The sequence below is a fragment of the Ostrea edulis genome, chromosome 7 (genome assembly GCF_947568905.1).
Source record: "Ostrea edulis chromosome 7, xbOstEdul1.1, whole genome shotgun sequence".
Classification (NCBI taxonomy): domain Eukaryota; kingdom Metazoa; phylum Mollusca; class Bivalvia; order Ostreida; family Ostreidae; genus Ostrea; species Ostrea edulis.
Window position 1 is genome coordinate 74460965 of NC_079170.1, and position 19623 is coordinate 74480587.

Below are 19623 nucleotides of genomic sequence, written 5' to 3' on the forward strand. Positions count from 1 at the left end.
TTTCAATTTTAAGACAAGACCTTGAAAACTATGTAAAATTTTAGAAATTGACATTACTCCTAATATATGTTTTAAACTCGCAGATTTGATATAATTTTGTTCGTATATCAAGTGCAAAAAGGTAGTTTTTCATTTCCATTACTTGTATTAAACTTTTTTTTATCTGTATTGTTAGAAGACATGATTATGTATCTATTTTATGTAATGATTGATTTTTGTTGCTTATATTGTATTGATACCACCAAGTAAATCAAGTTAAATTGAATAAATTTTAAGTGCAAAGAGGCAATGTTTAGAACATTGTAGCTCAATAACAAGCATTGCGACCTCCCGTTTTTCTTTCCAATTTCCTAATTTTCGTTCAACATGAAATTTAAGATACATTTACCAAAAAATGACATTACACCAAATGTGAGGTGCGAACCTCTTTAAAGTCAGCATTTTGCATATTCCCTGGTCGTTATATAACGATCTAGTTTGCCAATACAACGTGTCATTGGGTCAAATGATCTCTGATGTGTTTTATACCGATTGTTAAGCCCTCCTTGGTACATTAATTTTGACTACGGACTATTCCGTTTACCTGATCAAGATATAGGGCTCACGACGGGTGTGACAGATTGACAGATGATGTCTACTCCAACTAGGTAACTGATCCCACCTCTGGTATATTCAAAGTTCCGTGTTTGTCCAACTTCCTATTTTGTGTTCCTTCTGAGGGTTCTGAAATTGACCACCGTTTGTTTTCTTCACCTTTGAATTTCAATGAATGTAAATCACTTACACACAGAAGATATTGACGTCTGCAAGGCATAGAGGCATTAGCAAGTGCATTATGTTTGGTAAATTTTATTCTCTCTTACTTAAGATATAACTCAATATAAATTACTCACTAATATTCTACATAAACTTTTTTTTTCATATTGTTAGATATGTACATGTATGTCATTTACACATTTAAATGAATACTTACTTCTCGCTAGCGCTTACATGAGGATATACAAGTATTTGCTGGGTGAAAGGCAAATATAACGAAAAGTGTTCAATCTCATACAACCAATACAAATAGCGAGTTTGGCAAATACGAACCTCTTCATATACCAGAGGTGGAGTTAGGTGAGTAGGAGTAAGTATCCCCGGTCGACCGTCACACCTGCTGTGTGCGCTCTATCTTGATCAAGTAAAATGAGGCATCCGCAGCCAAAATGAGTGTTCCAAGAACAGCCTAACAATCGCTATGAAACAAGTCAGTCAGCATTTGTCCAAGTGATAGGTTGTATTGGCAAACTAGTTTGTTATAACGGTCATAGAATTTGTGAAATCCTGCGTTGATTTAAAAACTGATCGTACGCAGAACAAGCTCTTGCGTATCGCATGAGTTGAGAGTTATAAACATCATATGCAATTCATAATTGAATATTGCTACATAAATATGGGAAGTTGACGATGGAGAAGCTGAAATCATCCCGTTTATCATAAAGTTAAGTGGCTAGTTCGCCTTTAATATCTATTCTCAATGAAATATCTAAGTATATCGAATAGACATTAATATATTGGAGCATAACAATTCATTTATCCAGGCATCAATGGTACGAGTCCAAGGGATATGAATTCATTTTACTGCACCAAAGATCCTATTACTGTTATTGAGGAAGGTAATTGGCCAAGTGGGAACTATTGTATTCTGAAGCGTGGGAGAACATGCCCTGATGGAGGTAATTAAACATGTCATATTCCTTACTATTGAAAAACACATTGCACCTCGTAGATAAAGATCCAATATTGTCTGTACACTGAGGAATTCTTATTTCTTTTCATTGATACGGGTAAATGTTTCCCGCTCATATCTTATCAAATGCATAAAACTGGATTTTTAAAATCATATTTAAATAGTACTTCTTGATACATAATGTAATAGTGATATGAATATGAGTGATAAATGTACACAGCATCTGGTCTTTAATTCAAGCTTTCAAGAATGGATATGTTTTTTGGGATGACGAGGATTCGGCAAATAGAAACAGTGCAGGGGGAGAATTACCGAGTGGAAGATTTGGCACGAATACAAGAATTGACTACTGCTGCAGGTACATCCTAAAGCTAGGCAAAATGAAAAAAAGGATCTTATCAAAGTGCATAATTTTATTTATCAATCAATCATGTGAGGCAAATTGTGTTAAAGTTCACATAAATACTGTAGATTTCTAAATACATATATACGCGAGGGATTTATCATCACCAGCGAAATACATTATTCGCTTTGATTTTTCTGCTGTTAAACTCTTGATTAACACAATACAGGCGATTTCATGTTGACGCGATTTGACGTATACGAGTCATTTCGCAATATTAATTACTCGCTTGAAATAGGACATTTACAGTAGAGTATTTCGACGGTCAGAATCTTGAATTGCCATAATATATACCTCCAATACATAGGATCATCGATACTTTGTTCAGGTTAATCATCCCATGGAGGCTTTGATTTGAAAAGATCCTCAGTACCCTTGCTTATTGCGAATGGCGACTAGATGGGACGGTCCTTCGAATGACATCGCAAAAACTGAGGCCCTGTGTCACAGCAGGTGTGGCACGATAAAGATCCAACCCTGCTCAAAGGTCATAAGCGTCGGACATAGTACTAAATTTTACAGTCCTTCACTGTCAGTGGTGACCTCTCCATATGACTGAAATATTCTCGAGAGTCCCTCTCATATTCAATATTCAATCAATCAATCAATCAATCTATTTGTACATTTCTATAGTATTGCATTATATAAGCCTTTATAAAAAGCAGACGTTCACAGAGCAGCAGAGTATTAAACATTTTAATCGTGAGCAACCTAATCTGTATTTTAGAAGTGACGGTTCCTATTCAACAGCAATTCCCCTTCCAACATTTACGCCATTTTATCTGTTGAGATACACCAGCTTCTGCCAACAGGTCAAGGGAATGCACGTGAGAGAAGAAATCGTTTATACAGATGATGAGGACGACAACAATAGCAATAATGTACATGGAAGTCATCTACACGGACCAGTTAACGGACAACCGAACCACAGCATCTACTATTGTTACTATTGGTCATTGTAAGAAAGCAATGTGTAATGACTGTAATAATCCTATAATAGAATTATGTATGAAGTCAGACTTTAATATGTTTTTTTAAAGGGTCATTTATGCTAAGAACACAGTACGGAAGAGAGATAATCAGCTCGACCTCAATCTTTCTAAATATTCCTTAGGTCCAATTTGAATTTCGTTTAATATAATGACATTCTTATTCCAAACCTCTGAAAGAGGAGGGGTATGCAGTTACGTTTAAGGACTATTCCTCACGATTAATTGAGAACATGGATTTTTCACAGAATAGACAGTGTTACTTAAATAGAAATGGAACACGAACATATTTACATATTGAATTGTCATCAAAAACATTATTTTCTTAAACACTACACTTATTTTAAGCACACATATTTTGAAGCTGAGAATAAGCAATGCTGGATTTAGTCATATGCGATCATGTATTCCAGTAGATTCTATGGGCACAAATTATGTTAAACTAGAGGCAGAGGTTATGTAAGAGCTTCTACATCAGAAGAAAATATTTCTTGTTGTCGTGATGGTCGAGTTATTAGAGCGTTCGCCCCGCATGCGGAAGGCCGGGGTTCGAATCCCGGCTGCGACAGGCATACGTCGTTAAGAAATAATTAGTGCCAGTTCCATCGCCAGACGCTCGGCATCAGGTATGAATGCCACGGGTCCTCGGAGATGACCCGTGTCACAGGGAGTCAAGTCAACTCGTACCCTGACCGACTCGTACCCAAGTCAACTCGTACCCAATAGGTCAACTCGTACCCAAAAGGTAAAAGTCCTAAGAATCTGGTTACGAGTTGACTCCTCCTCTTCAATTGATGACAACTCGTACCTAAGCGATATGTCACTTATATGCGCATACATATATTGCATTATGGGCAGATTCTTGGGTACGAGATGACTTTTGCCTTTTGGGTACGAGTTGACCTATGAGGTACGAGTTGACCTGGGTACGAGTCGGTCAGGGTACGAGTTGACTAGAAATCGTGTCACAGTACCTGTGGCACGCTAAAGAACCCTCACTGCGCAATGACCGTAAAAGCCGAGCATAGGCCTAAATTTGAAGCCCTTCACCGGACTTGGTCACGTCTCAATATGAGTGAAAAATTCTCGAGGGAGACGTTAAACAAGATACAATATATATATATATATATATATATATATATATATATATATATATGTGTGTGTGTGTGTGTGTGTGTGTGTGTGTGTGTGTGTGTGTGTGTGTGTGTGTGTGTTTGTAAGCCCTGTCAATTGAACCAGTGAATAAGAAGGCACACGTGTAAATCAACACAGGGTTGGTCAAAGGAACACGGAAATGGTGGTGTTCAGTTGAATTTTTATAAAAATCAGCATAAAATCATTAAATAGGTCATCTACCATCAAAATCCTGAAGTGTTTACAGGGGCTCGTCACGAAATTTTTGTCTTAATAAAATTTGACATCGTCTATTCTATATTTACACAAGGGAGGAATCCGGAATCCCAAAATTCGCTAACTAAAATTTTCATTCGTCTCCTTTTTATATTTCAAGGATGTTAAATATTACGAACCCAGTCTCGATCGATCGAGGAAAGATCGTAGTTTGTAAAAATATCTAATATATGTTTGCACCGGCAATATATATCAAGAAGCAATGCGTTTTCTGTCGTTTACGAACCACAGGAACTTTTCCTCAATCACCCAAAATAGAAAACGCGTTCTTATTGGTTCCTGTGGTTCGTATATTGTAAATATAGAATAGAGAGGGTCAGTTCGTGACGAGCCCCTGTGGCGTACCGCATAGGTATGTAACTACTAAGACTATAAACTAAACAGAATATGATATGTAAAACTATTACTCTGAATGCATTTTACTTGTTTACAATGTAGCCTGTCGGGCTGTGGTGTCACACGCGTGGTTTACACGTGCACTTTAGGTGGCAGTGGAGGAAATTCGAACGATGTATGGATTATTGTCTCCTGGTAACTTTGGCAGTTACCTTTTGCTTTCAATCTACTTTTTAAGAATAATTCAACCCTCGCTAATCATTTCCAAGCTGCATTTCGATCTTGGAAGAATGATCTTCAGCTACAATACAAAATTAAGGGATGATGTTGTGTACTGAGTTTTTCCTCGATTGTTTACATCTGTGATTGTTTATGTGATGTATAAACTGATCAAGCTGTACAGTGTCATGACATATAGTGGCATAACTTCCATTTATATGCTTGCGCATCATTTTGTCAGAAGAAGAAATTTCTAAAATTAAGATTTTTAACATGTATATGATTATATGTGTTTGTTTGATTTTAGTATAATACATGTAGAGAATATTTCAGTAATATGAAGTGCGACACATTCAGACGCATGCATGTGGTGTTTAAAGGTCTCATCTGAAAGACCAGCAACTTTCTCTTTTGAATGCTAAATATGACGATGGAGCATTCACCTCACTACCTACATTTACACCCTAAATAAAGTACATTAGCATGGCTCGAAACCATGATTTCTTCATCATGAAGCAAATGCTCTGTTACCACTGAGCTACCATGACCAATTTTTTAACATGAATTCATAGCTAAAAATTTTAAAAATTTATAACTAATTTTTTGGTTAATTCCATAAATATTATTCCTCTCTCTAGACACAATTCTGGGTAACCCCCTGCCTTTGGGGATATAAGCACATCATTTCTTTCAGAATGGGACAATGTCAGGAGAGCTTTTGTTATTTGTTATACTCTTATGCCTCGTTCACACGAAGAATTTAATTCGCATTAAACGTAAGTTAATGCGATTTAAATCTGAACCGCGTTCACACGGAGATTTTAATGCGCATTAGTTTACTTCGAATTAAAATTGACGTCGCGATTTAATGCGAATTAAATTTACTTCGCATTAGCTCCGTGTGAAGCTAAGCGAAGCTAATTCGCATTAAATGTACACGCATGCATAATGGCCAATTTGGGTCACATGCATCATACCCATGGTCAACTATATATATTAATGTCAGTTTTGTACGAAAAACTAAGCAAAATGATAATAATCACTAAAAACATGTACAAACAGCATGTCATTTAAAAATAATGTCAGACGTAAATCTGTGCTCTGCATAGGCATGCTGAGTAATGCATGTGGAAGGAATTGTTTTTAAATACGACAAAAATGTTTTAAAATAGTGATAATATAATTTTCTTTTTTACATTTTTTAAAACAAATATGCCGCTCATTGTTAATTTTTTATACCATATGACGTCATAGTAGACTTATAATACGTATTAGTAATTAAAAATTGCGTCACAACAGTAGTCAGCGGAATGGTGAAAAAGACATTCCGGGCCCATGAAGAAACAATAGATTGTCTAGATTGAATGCTGGTCGTCAGAGGAAATAACAAGTAATTTCTTGGGAACATATAAATAAACACGACAAAACTCCTTATGTGTAGATCAGCAAGTAAATTGTAAACATGTAGTATACTACATGTATATAGCGTTTTGAACAAAGAATTCTGTATCTACACAATATTCATTAAAATATCTATAAAAATAAATTTCAATAACATAGACTATTCTTTAATTTATTTCGCGCACCCTTTAATAGATAATATGCATGTACGAATTTAATGCGCATTAATTTACTTCGCATTAAATATTACCACCGTGTGAACGCTATTTAATTCGAATTAATTTAATGCGCATAATTTTACTTCTCATCAAATTTGATGCGAAGTAAAATTTAATGCTCATCCGTGTGAACGAGGCATATGTGTTGATGGAATCTATGAACAACAGGATAATGTTTTTAGATTATTATTTCTGATATCATATTTGTAAATTGTTTATGAGGGGTTGTTAAAGTTTGTGGACAAAAGGACACACTTATTAAAAATTCAAAGTTATGATCAGTAAAAAATATAGGAGATGTGTAACAAGATTGTAGATTTGAACATTTTAATTTTAATTAATTTTTATAAGTATTGATTTCAGATACATGTATGACATTGCATGCTTGATCGGGGAGGGGGGCTACAGTTAGATAATATTCTGGTCAGCACATTCGATAAACTACAGTTGTACATGGAACTCATTGAATCACTTCTTTTTCTTTCAGTGGTCTTCAACTTTTAATCTCCAAGAAGGAAATGTAATTAAAAGATGAATAAAGTATCCCTAAGAATACCAGAAGAAAGGCTGTGTTGAGAAAAACAGCCCTTCCTCAGTATCTCAGAACTAGATGATAGACCTTGTTACTTTATGCTGAATATGACACAGTATAGAAGATCTGATCATGAAGAAGTTACACCATTGATGCACTTGCCAACTGCCAAAATTACTTTCTGATAGTATGACGAGATTAGAAGATATCATGGTGTAGTCATGACACAAACTGCAAATCAAAGATTGTCTTCCCCAGAGGATGAACAGAGTGCTTCACATGGATAACATTTCCTTTTCGAGTTTTGAAATTAGTAAGTATACAAAATATTTTAGACCACATAGTCATAAAATTATTTTTTTTTTAGATTTTCATCCTTCCTTCGAAAAAAATGGGGCAGGTGGTGTATTTTTTATTTTTCAGAATATATATTTCCCGTTCATTATACTCGCATGTTGCTGTAGAGTGTAGATTACTTCATATTTTTTTTTACATTGTTTTCTTTGGACAGAAAATTTCCATACAGCAATATTATAATTGTTTTTAAGTGCTTTTGAAGTACATTTTCATGTAACACTGAAGTTGAACATTCTTTTGCGCTTTTTTAAATAATAGTAATTTTTAGCTCACCTGAGCTGAAAGTTTAAATGAGCTTTACCAATCCCCTGTTGTCCGTCTGTCTGTAAACTTTCACATTTCTGACTTCTTCTCAAGAACCACTGGGCCAATTTCAACCAAACTTGACAAAAAGCATCCTTTGGTGAAAGGCTTTCAAGTTTGTGCAAATAAAGGGCCACACCCCCTTTCAAAGGGAAGATATAATTACAAAATTGCAAAAATAGGGTGAGGTCATTTAAACATTTTCTCCTAAAGAACCACTGGGCCAGAAGAGCTGAAATTTACATGAAAGCTTCCTGACATAGTGTAGATTGAAGTTTGTTCAAATCATGACCCCCATAGGTAGGATGGGGCCACAATAAAGGATCAAATATTTTACATACAAATATAAAGAGAAAATCTTTAAAAATCATCTTCTCAAGAAACACTGGGCTAGGAAAGTACAAATTTACATAAAAACTTCCTGACATAGTGCAGATTCAAGTTTGTTAAAATCATGACCCCCTGGGGTAGAATACGGCCATAAAAATCTTCTTCTCAAGAACCATTAGGCCAGAGCAGTTTACATAATTTACATGAAAGCTTCCTGACATACAGCTCTGTAGTGCAGATTCAAGTTTGTAAAAATAAAATTTCGAAAAGGTGTCGCTGTGTTTGGTGTAATTTTTCTTCGTTCTGCACAAACTTGCTCACTCAGCTTGACACAGCCTAGGTGTTCATATGTAAATTTTTTATTTTTCGTAACTTAAAATTTCGTGTAGCAATGGTGGCCAGATCAAATTTTCCTTCCAATGTTATAATAGGATTAGACATGGGTATCATTTTGCATACAATTTAAAGTATGTTTTTGCATGTACACATTTTTCTAATGCCTGTACACATTGAATTATTAAACACCAGGCACGTCCTCCTATCCCCTTTACAAGCTATGTTTGTGTGGGGTTTTTTGGAGTTAGATTTTAGGTAGGAGAAATCATGGCCCCCGTGAGTAGGTTGGGCCACAATACTTAAATAGGGATCAAAGTTTTAGAAGCGAATATGTAGAACAAATCTTTAAATATGGGCCAAGGTGAATCAGGTGAGTGATGCGGCCCATGGACCTCTTGTTTGAATATGCAGTTTATGCAGGATCAGGATATGCCATTGCCGTATCCGCTAATTAATGAGTCATAATTACCATCATTGTACCACAAAGCAACAGTCACTGTACTGTAGTTCTTTTGCTTAACATTATTCAATTCAGTTTGCCATCATCTTCTTCTAGTCTAAGACACGCACACTCAATAATAAAAGTTCCAAACACATAATTGGGAAATGGCATGGTATCGCATACTTTCACATTCAATAGCATCTCCATTAATCAATTTTAACAAGGCATACATGTGCAGTCACTTGACCAAATGCATATCACACTGCAACAGTCCTTCACAACTACCACATCTTTGGGTACCCTCATAATAGAAACATGTCAAATATAACCACAACATGACAAAATGTTAGGGTCAGTCATTGAAATGCTCTAAATGTTTGATATACAAGCCAATATTTGTTCTCAACTTCTTTTTTTTTTTAAAAAGGTAGAATAAAAAACAATGGGGTGGATAATTTTGAGAGGGGTGGGCGTGGATGATCATCTGTAAATATGAAATACAGTACCCCTCTGAAAATACAGCAGGATATCCCAGGAAGTCCCGAGACAAAATCCCAGGATTTATCAGGATTGTCCTGAAAAGTCCTGCTTTTTTGAAACTGAGATTGACAAGGAATTAGAGGGACGGTATTGGCAGTGGGACATTTCAGGACTTCTAAGGATAATTTCCCCATTGAAATTACAGCAGGATATCCCAGGAAGTCCCAAGACAAAATCCCAGGATTTATCAGGATTGTCCTGAAAAGTCCTGCTTTTTTGAAACTGAGATTGACAAGGAATTAGAGGGACGGTATTGGCAGTGGGACATTTCAGGACTTTTAAGGATAATTTGAACACTTAAATTTGCCTTTTATAGTCCTGCAAAGTCTCACTTAATCCTGGAATCTGAAAGGGGAGAAAGTGGGATTATTCTGGACATGTCTTGGAAAGTCCCCGTAGGCAGGACTGGGATTTTGCAGGATTTTATTGGATCTCCCTAAAAATCCTGCTTTTTGAGTTGATGCAGGACTCCTGGAAAGTCCCAATTTATCCTACTAACCTGTTTTGGTCTTACCCTACTGTGGAATAAAACTCGAGATCCAGGATATGTGATATCTTTTCTGTAAAAGTGGCAATTAAGAATGAAATTATGAATCAAAATGATAATCTGATAATAAAATTTATTTAACATACATATACATAAATTTCAGCAATACTTATATGAACTTCCAAAGCAAGTACTTTGAAAAGTTCATTTAAATTATGGCTGGGGTGAGCTAAAAAGCACTATTTCTTACGTAAACAAATAATTAAACAAGAGGTCCATGGGCCACATCGCTCACCTTAGTCATCTTGGTCCATATTTAAAGATTTCCCATATACTTGTATGTAAAACTTTCATCCCTATAATGTGGCCAAAATCTACCCTTGGGGGCCACGATTCAGGGTTGTCACTAGAAAATATTGAAGACGAGTCCCGGTATCATGGTTTGTAAGCAGCTTGAGTCCCATGAAAATTTGACGAGTCCCATGAAAGTTGAATTAAAGAGTCATTTAGATTTTTCCTACACCTTTATTGATACCGAGTGAACACAAGCTAATGTCGTACCTCTGTTCACTTTCATCTTCAACAAATGGCAAAAATCAGTTAATTTTCGCCAAGCCCATGCATAACAGTGCAGTGATCACTTTGTACACATGAAATTAAAAGTAATCATTCACGACTCCGTCTCATACAACTAATTGCCCATTGCAAACAGAATTACTTCCCCGAATCCTCTATCAGCGTTACAACCCTATTCAGTATTAAACAAAATTTTAACTAAATAATTATTGTGATAAAATAGATGCGTACTAATTTTGTTTGTAAAATGATGTAAAATCTACCAACGTTTACAAACTACGCTACTTTCAATTCCAATAAAAATGGCTACCGGAAGACAAACATTTATAATTAAATATAGATCCTGATTTGTAAAAAAAGAAAAAAAAGAAACATATATAAAATGGCAAAATGTTTTTTACTTTGTATCTAAATTTCAATATTATATTCTAATTTGCACCTAATTGACTGCACTAAACAAACAAGTCGGATTGGGACACTGTGAACTCGGTGGTATCATCTCGGTTCACATTAGAGCGTAACGTTTTACCTAGATTTTTTCCTATGAGTTTTAATTAATACACAAATCAGGGTTTCTAAGTAAAATTATGATTTTTACTCAGAGTCCGAGACACATCTGCGGGACTCACCATATCAGACAAACCCCAATGAAATTTCTGTGATCCTATTCTTGCGTTAGTGACAACCCTGTGAATTTTACAAACTTGAGTCTACACTATGTCGGGAAGTTTTCATGTAAATCTCAGCTTTTCTGGCCAAGTGTTTCTTGAGAAGATAATTTTCATAAAGATTTTCTCTGTATATTTGTAAGTAAAACTTTGATCCCCTATTGAGACCCAATCCACCCCCCAGGTCATTGGTTTTAACAAACTTGAATCTGTACTATGTCAGGAGGCTTTCATGTAAATTTCAGCTTCTCTGTCCCAGTGGTTCTTGAGAAGATTTTTGAATGACCCCACCGTATTTTTGCGATTATCTCCCCTTTGAAGGGGCATGGCCCATCATTTGAACAAACTTGAAAGCCTTTCACCCAAGGGTGCTTTGTGTCACTTAGTTTGGTTGAAATTGACCCAGTGGTTCTGGAGAAGATGAAAATGTGAAAAGTTTTCGCCGACGACAGACAACGAACAAATTTTGATCAGAAAAGCTCACTTGAACCAGGTGAGCTAAAAAAAATAATTTTTAAACAGGTATTATCAAATTGTCCCTGAAGTTGAATTTTGTTTATCTTGATGTCACGGGTAACCTGGTTCAAAGATCTATTTCTTCGACTCGTGGGTGGGGGAAGGTGGCTCCAGACCTAAACAACTTGAGACGGTCTCTCATCTTATTTCTAACTTCTTTGAGGGCCATCTCTGGATTTTTCTCTGGTACAGAGGCTTAAAAGATAGCATAATGAATTATTTGAGAGGTTGCATGACAGGTTTTGTAAATGAACATCATGCAAAATTTAAAATATCTATGTCTTGAACTTGTATATATGCACCTTCTGCATCGTCTTCCCTTTTATCTAAGCCATCTTTGGTCTCACGGGCGTTTTCCTGTCACACTGCATGATGTCGGTTCATCCACTGAAAACAGTGCTTTATTAAAAATCACTTGATGATATTCTAAATTCATAACTATCTCTTCAAGTCCATGCTACAATGAAAGAGAACATGTACTAGATAAAAATATTGGAAACAGGATGATAATTTGTTAAGGTGTGACAATTCCACTAGACTACCAAAAAAGACGAATTATTACACACCAAAAGTAAAAATACTAACCAGCAACGCCGTGTATTTTGAACAACTAGGCCTATCCCCCAGTTTCTGAGTGTAAGGTGAATCCTATATTCCTATCTGGAATCCATTCCATGCTTGATTGCATACTGATTCTGTTGAATGTTCTCCATCCTTGCGAATATTTCCCTGACTTCGCGCCCAGAAAGGAACATTGAAAAAAAGCGCTTTGATCACTTGCGTGAACGTCAGGTCGTACACTGACTGACTCGTCCCCAGGTCAACACGTAACCAAAAGACGATCAGTAAAACGTTATACAATCGACCAGTGGAAACCCAGTGTATAAGACTTCATATATATACATATGATATATTTTATACATGATATATCTTATATCGAATTAGAACGGGGAGAAGAAAAAAACACGACAAGCTTCGTACATTGTACAAGTTGACCGAAACGACATCACCGGAAGTTACAACTTTCAAAGAAGTCATTTATGATTTAAAGATTTATTGAATGGAAATCAATAACATCGGAATGAAAAAGGACTACGGGGTAACGGATGACACTCTGTAAGTACCATATGCTTATTTTGTTTACGTTTGTAAATGATTACATGCATTGGAAAAATACACGCTTGATCGCTGGACCACTCGAAATTCCTCGATACAATCATTCTATTTACAGCTTAACATATCAAAACAAACTACTCTTTTTTTAACGTAAACCATTGACTGGTTCGATCTAGATGGAAAGGGTATAATCACCAGAACATTGTATCATGGATATCCATCATTATGATTCTGTTTCGATCAGTTGACCTTGTTCTGTAATTATTACTGCTTCGTAAAATAACTACGGACAATACGGTTACAAAATTTAGCATGGCAAGCTGATTGTATCCATCAGTGATAATTTATTGCTATTTGCACCTCAAAACATTGATGTGTCAAAGAAACTTTTCTAAATATAAAATTTTTAATCAGTGTCTTGAAAATTAAGTTTCTTCATTAATAATTTGTAATTAATTATTATTGCAGGAGATTGAGAACCCAAAAGGTACATGCTGTGCAAGAAAGATGTAAACATGCGAATTCCTAAATGTACTAAATATTAAAACATCAACTGCAATCTTCAGTGGTGACATCCAAAAGTTGATATGCCATTGGTACTTCAAGTGATACGACCGTGACATTGGAAAATCCTTTTAACTTATCATCACTTGAGCCTGAATTGCAATCCTTTTGATACAGACATTTTTTAAAGTTCAGTTTCGAACATTAATGCCGCTGTGTCATCTCTGGAAATGGAAAAGCCTACCACAGAATCTGATGAATTTTTGAACATTCTTTCACAAAAAGGGATCTTCTTTATTTTGAAGAAGGTAGCCCAGGAACTGGAAATATGTTATCAAAATGATCTTAATAATACACTGGACAATATTCTAACCTAAAAAAAACACATGACAAACCCGATTGAACTCCTGTGATGAAGCATCTCAAAACTCAAATTATGGTAGTCTTTCAAGTGACATTGAGGATTTCAATAGCGCATTTGACAGTAAAGTGATTTTTATTCAAGTTCAGATTGTTGTCATTATAAATTTATAAGAAGTGTTCTCATAGCCAACATTTTTCAAGTCTACTTTTGATGAAATATAGTCTTTTCTATTACAACTTATTATGACATGATTGTTGTTGTATACATAAATGTTCTTATCCACGAATCATTCACTGTTCTTATAGTTTTTTTTTAGCCTGAACTATGTAGCAATGACATGTCAAGGTAATCCAGAAAATGTAAAATCTTTTCTTTGATATGACAAGAACTTAATTTTGTAACAATTAATATCTAAAAGTCCTGTAACCCTCATTAAAGTCCTTTATAATCTGACTTCACTGGTTGTAAGATTTTGAGGGTAATTGCAAGACTTCTCTCTTTGCATACTTTTAATACGAAGTCCTGGAAAGCAATGTAAAGTCTTGCATTATCTTGAATGTATCAAGTATGAGATTTTTAGGGAATTTCTGGGACGATGTTTTCGTCTTCATTTAATAATAAAGTCCTGAAAAACACAAGAATGTCCTAGAAAAACCTGCTGCTATGAGAGTGGGACTTTGTAAGACATTTAGGTAATAAATATGTCCTAGAAATTCTTGCAAAGTCACTCTTGATGTAAGTGGGATATTCCAGGACAAATGCAGAAACATGAAGTCCTGTATTATCCCACTGCATTAGGACATGGGAGAAGTGGGACTTCACAAGGAAGTCCCAGGACTTCCAGGGATATCCTTCAATTAAGCAAAAAAGTGGGATTTATTTTCAGAGGGGTAAATATGAAAGCAGATCTTAGTATTTAACAATTTTGTTGATCCATAATTTATTTACGGATTTTATATGATATTATTTTGTATAATTAAAATCTTAGATGATATATGTAGAATAGTTATATCATTTAGCAAAATATAATGATTTGTAAACTATAGATACATATACATGTAGTAAATTTGTGTAACAATTAATACATTCAACCCAAAAATGAATTTGCATATCTTAATTGATTTTTAGCTCACCTGAACCAAAGGTTCAAGTGAGCTTTTCTGATCACATTTTGTATGTCGTCTGTCTGTCTGTCCGTCTGTAAACTTTTCACGTTTTCGACTTCTTCTCCAGAACCACTGGGCCAATTTCAACCAAACTTGGCCAAAAGCATCCTTGGGTGAAGGGCTTTTAAGTTTATTCAAATGAAGGGCCATGTCCCTTTCAAAGGGGAGATAATCACAAAAATAGGGTGGGGTCATTTAAAAATCTTCTTCTCAAGAACCACTGGGTCAGAAGAGCTGAAATTTACCCGAAAGCTTCCTGACATATTGCAGATTCAAGTTTGTTCAAATCATGGCCCCCGGGGGTAGGATGGGGCCACAAGGGGGGATCAAAGTTTTACATACAAATATATAGGGAAAAACTTTAAAAATCTTCTTTTCAAGAACCACTAAGCCAGAAAAGCTGAGGCCAAAAATAAAAATTGATTTGATTGATGTACTCCGACCGACCCATCAAATTTGCTACTACCCGACCATTTTTTCCAGCAATTTAAAACTTTGGGGGGGGGTTCCCTTGAAAAATAGAAAATTCTCCTTATTCTAAAAGAAAATATTACAAATTTTCATGACGTTAAAAAAAAACCTACCTACCGACCCACCTTGAAAAATGTGAGTCAGAGTACATCAAACAGAAATATTTTTAACGATGGCCTGAGATTTACATGAAAGCTTCCTGACATAATGCAGATTCAAGTTTGTTCAAATCATGGGCCCCGGGGGTTGGATGGGGCCACAATAGGGGATCAAAGTTTTACATACAAATATATATGAAAAATCTTTAAACATCTTCTTCTAAAGAACCACTGAGCCAGAAAAACTGATTTTTACATGAAAACTTTCTGACATAGTGCAGATTCAAGTTTGTTCAAATCATAGCCCCCTGGGGTAGGATGGGGCCACAAGGGGAATCAAAGTTTTACATACAAATATATAGTTAAAATCTTCTTCTTAATAACCACTGAATCAGAAAAGCTGATATTTACAAGAAAACTTTCTGACATAGTGCAGATTCAAGTTTGTTCAAATCATGGCCCCCGGGGGGTAGGATGGGGCCACAATTGGGAGGGGGGTCAAAGTTTTACATACAATTATAGGGAAAATCTTCTTCTCAAGAACAATTGGACCAAAGAAGTTGACATTTACATGAAAGCTTTTTGATGTAGTGTAGATTCAAGTTTGCAAAAATTGTGGCCTCCAGGGGTAGTTGGGGCCATAATAGGGACTAAGGTTTTACATGCAAAATATATATGGAAAATCTTCAGATATGGGCCAAGGTGACTCAGGTGAGCGATGTGTCCCATGGGCCTCTTAAATTGTTTTCTTATCATTTACATATTTTTTCAACTTAAAATGACCACCAACAAATTATAAATAAATTGTTTTTAGCTTAGCTGAGCTTTTCTGATTGAAACTTGTACTGAAGTTTATATTGTCAATCTGTTCATCTGTCTGTCACAAAATCTTGTGACCGCTTCTCCTCCTGTATGGCTTATTGGAGAGACTTGAAACTTTGTACAAATTATGCTTCATTGCCATTTGTAGATGTGCATATATTGATTCAGAAGAGGGATAGAGGATGTTATATAGCTTGTAAACACTAAACGGATCATATATGTTAAGTATATCGAATCTGTATCTCTAATGCAAATTCTCTGTTGAATCTTTTTTCTAATATATAGTATAGGATAGAATTATAGTGGAATTATAAAATTTAAGGTACTAATTAACTGAATTTCAGGACTAACCTTTACAACCTCCCACCCACCCACCCACCCCTTCACGGGTTTGGAGCTTTTGGGTTTTGTTAGTATGTTTTTGCTTTTCAAGAATTGTCAGACAATAATTGTAAAGTCAACTTCACCTTGCCTCCCCCTAAACCCCTTTTGAAAATAATGTTACATACCCGACAGTTATATTTATATCATCTTATGGTTTCAGGGTGCTTTTGTTCCCTAGGGTCTATTATTTATTTTTTTACAGATTACTCATGAAAGTTTTGGTATTAATTGTACCATTACTTGGACAGAATTAAGCACTAAATAGACCTACTGGATATAGGTCTAGTCTTTACTCCTTCTCCCCCCCCACCCCTTCAATTTAATGAAATGAATATATTCTAAAGTGTTCTTCGTACAATTGGATAAACTAATAAGCTTTGTTATTACTGTATAGGGGGGAAATAAATCGTGGTGAAAATTTTCGCTATATTCGTGGTCTAGACAAATTTGCAAATTTAAGAAACTGAATATTTTTATTTTTATTCTTTAATACACAATGTGTTTAGAAAAAGGGGAGGGGGCTTATAGTGATTTGAATCTGCGAATTTATGAACCCACAAATGTGTCTAAAATGAACAACAAGCGAAAATTACAACCTGTGAAATTATTCCCCATTACAGTATAATAGATATGATACAACCTGTTAAAACTCGACCCATAATAAAGATTTTGATACCATAAGCTTTACAATACCCTATTTGTTACCACTATTTTATCTGTCATCTTAGGACCCCATCAGTATGCACGCCCCCTACTTCCGGTGTAATGGCAGTAACTGCAAAAATGAAGGCCATTGTGTACAATACTTCATTATCATTAATGTTGTTCACATTCTTCTGACCCAGGGATCGAATATTTTCCTACAATTTACAGTGGATCAAAGAGAATTGTTTTATAGTTTTTTTCTTCTTTATGCATATATGACCCAGTATGTTTCTGCAGAGCACAGATCTACATCTGGAATTTTCTAATTACTTAATGTTCACTATTTTTAGCAATCAATTAAGTTTTTTAAAATTAGTTTTTCAATCAAAATTAGCATAAATATAAATCTATAGCTAACCAGGGGTATGATGCATGTGACCCAAATTTGTCATTATGCAGGGGGCCTATATCTATTCTACGAAGTATATTTGATGCGCATTAAAGTTTGAAAATTTTAATTGAAAATATGCATTAAAACCGCTGTTTGAACAAGGCATAAGTATCATTTTAAAGTTACATATGTACGTAAGTATCTTTGCTAGATATGATGTTCAAAAAGATTAATCAGTTTTTTTAATTACTGATTAGATCACCTGAGTGGGTATAAGGATTGATAAATTAAGATTTTGAATTTTTAAAAAAGCTAACAGACAGATGAAAGAGCTTGATAAATACCATAATACAGTCCATCATAACATGGGTGCATGAAAATCAGGTTCTAGAGCAGATATTAATATATTAGGTAGAACATTGATGATACGTCTTATCTGGTACATGTAAGTTGTAACACCCTCTTCATTAATACTGTGCATTTTGACAAAATAGTATATGAAGTCCAGTGGTTCCATTGAATTTGAACATATGTTGAATAAATATATAGTTAGTAGTTGTAGGGAACAGGTATTGCTTGAATGTGTCTACTAGATTTCTTGCTAAATAACCTTCACTTTAATTTCAGTCAAACATAATTTTGCATCAAAGAGAACAAGTGGCTTTGACATAACCTAGAAAATACAATATTCATTAAAAAGAGCATGGCACGAGGATAGCTAGATGCCCATATTCCCAGCAAAATGAACCAGTCCTAAAGAGAGTCCACTAGAGATGAAATAAAACTCATTAAAATGTATTGAGAAAAGGTATATATATACAAGTTTTGATTTGCACCTTAAGAGTATATTGATAATTTGTATTTTGACAGCCTCCAACTGAAATACAGTGAAAATATTGCTGCAGTACTGTAATTATGTCTCCCCTCTTTCAGGGGAGACATATTGTTTTTGTACTTTCTGTCCGTTTGCCACAAAATCTTGTAAACACTTCTCCTATATGGCTTATCGGATAGACTTGAAACTTTGTACAATGTGCATATTGTCGGCACAGGAGGGTCCAATTATTTTCCTAAAAGTTAATAGTAGATCTAAGAGGTGTGGAGGATGTTAAAATAGCTTGTAAATACTTCTCATATACGGCTTATCCGATAGACTTAAAATTTTGTAGAATACTTCAATGCCATTTGCGATGTGCATATTGCAGGGACAGATGAAAGATCCAAATGTTGTCCTTAATATAGTGGATTGTAGGGGTGGAGGGTGTAAAATAGTTTGTGAACCCTTCTCCTATGTGGCTTAATTATTGGAGTTCATAATGTCTATGTTCCTGCTCATGCTTTATCTTCCATACCATGCAGTACATTAAGGGGTTGGAGGTTTCATTTGGAGCACTTCCAATTTGGGGAGCTGGGGATACATTTGTTTTTCATAAAAACAATCTGAAGTTATGATATATTTGTCATAAAATGTTTATGATATCTGTATCATTTTGAATCTTTAAAAATGATAATTGATATGTGAATTAATATTTACAGCTGATCATTTGATAAACACTTACTTTGTAGAAATAGAAATTATGATTTTTATCTAATTGTACATTTCTTGCTATCTCTATGAAGACCTTTTACGAAGACCTTTTACTAATCACTTCTCTAAATATTTTTGCAGATTTGTCAGAATGTTATGCATCATGATCAACAGAAAAGAACTTCACAGGTAGACCAAAGCTGACATGGGATGAGATCCTAAAACGAGACCTAGAGTTTAGAGGATTGGATAGGATCAATCCACTGGGTCGCCAAGTGTGGAAGTACAAACTTCAACCTCGACAGGACAGCCAGGCCTCACCCTTGCAAAAATATTAATTTG

At 35.2% G+C, this 19623-nt stretch overlaps 1 protein-coding gene and 1 long non-coding RNA gene across 2 annotated transcripts; both read left to right on the forward strand.

Annotated features, from left to right (window-relative positions):
• Positions 1-1606: 1606 nt before the first annotated feature.
• Positions 1607-3094, forward strand: LOC130048770 (uncharacterized). Its single transcript, XM_056145821.1, has 3 exons — positions 1607-1715; positions 1970-2087; positions 2860-3094. Exons 1-3 carry the CDS (start codon positions 1607-1609, stop codon positions 3092-3094), a joined length of 462 nt encoding a protein of 153 aa, XP_056001796.1.
• Positions 3095-12211: 9117 nt separating this feature from the next.
• On the forward strand, positions 12212-14065 carry LOC130048500 (uncharacterized). The gene is made up of 2 exons (XR_008797290.1): positions 12212-12908; positions 13377-14065. It is a non-coding gene; the product is annotated as an uncharacterized LOC130048500 (long non-coding RNA).
• The last annotated feature ends 5558 nt before the right edge of the window (positions 14066-19623 follow it).

Excerpts from the sequence above, each read along its gene's own strand:
- LOC130048770 (XM_056145821.1), top strand. The coding sequence starts at position 1,607 with ATGAATTCATTTTACTGCACCAAAGATCCTATTACTGTTATTGAGGAA. Across the intron at positions 1,716-1,969 it reads GAGAACATGCCCTGATGGAG|CTTTCAAGAATGGATATGTT; the intron begins GTAATTAAACAT and ends CTTTAATTCAAG. Across the intron at positions 2,088-2,859 it reads AGAATTGACTACTGCTGCAG|AAGTGACGGTTCCTATTCAA; the intron begins GTACATCCTAAA and ends TCTGTATTTTAG.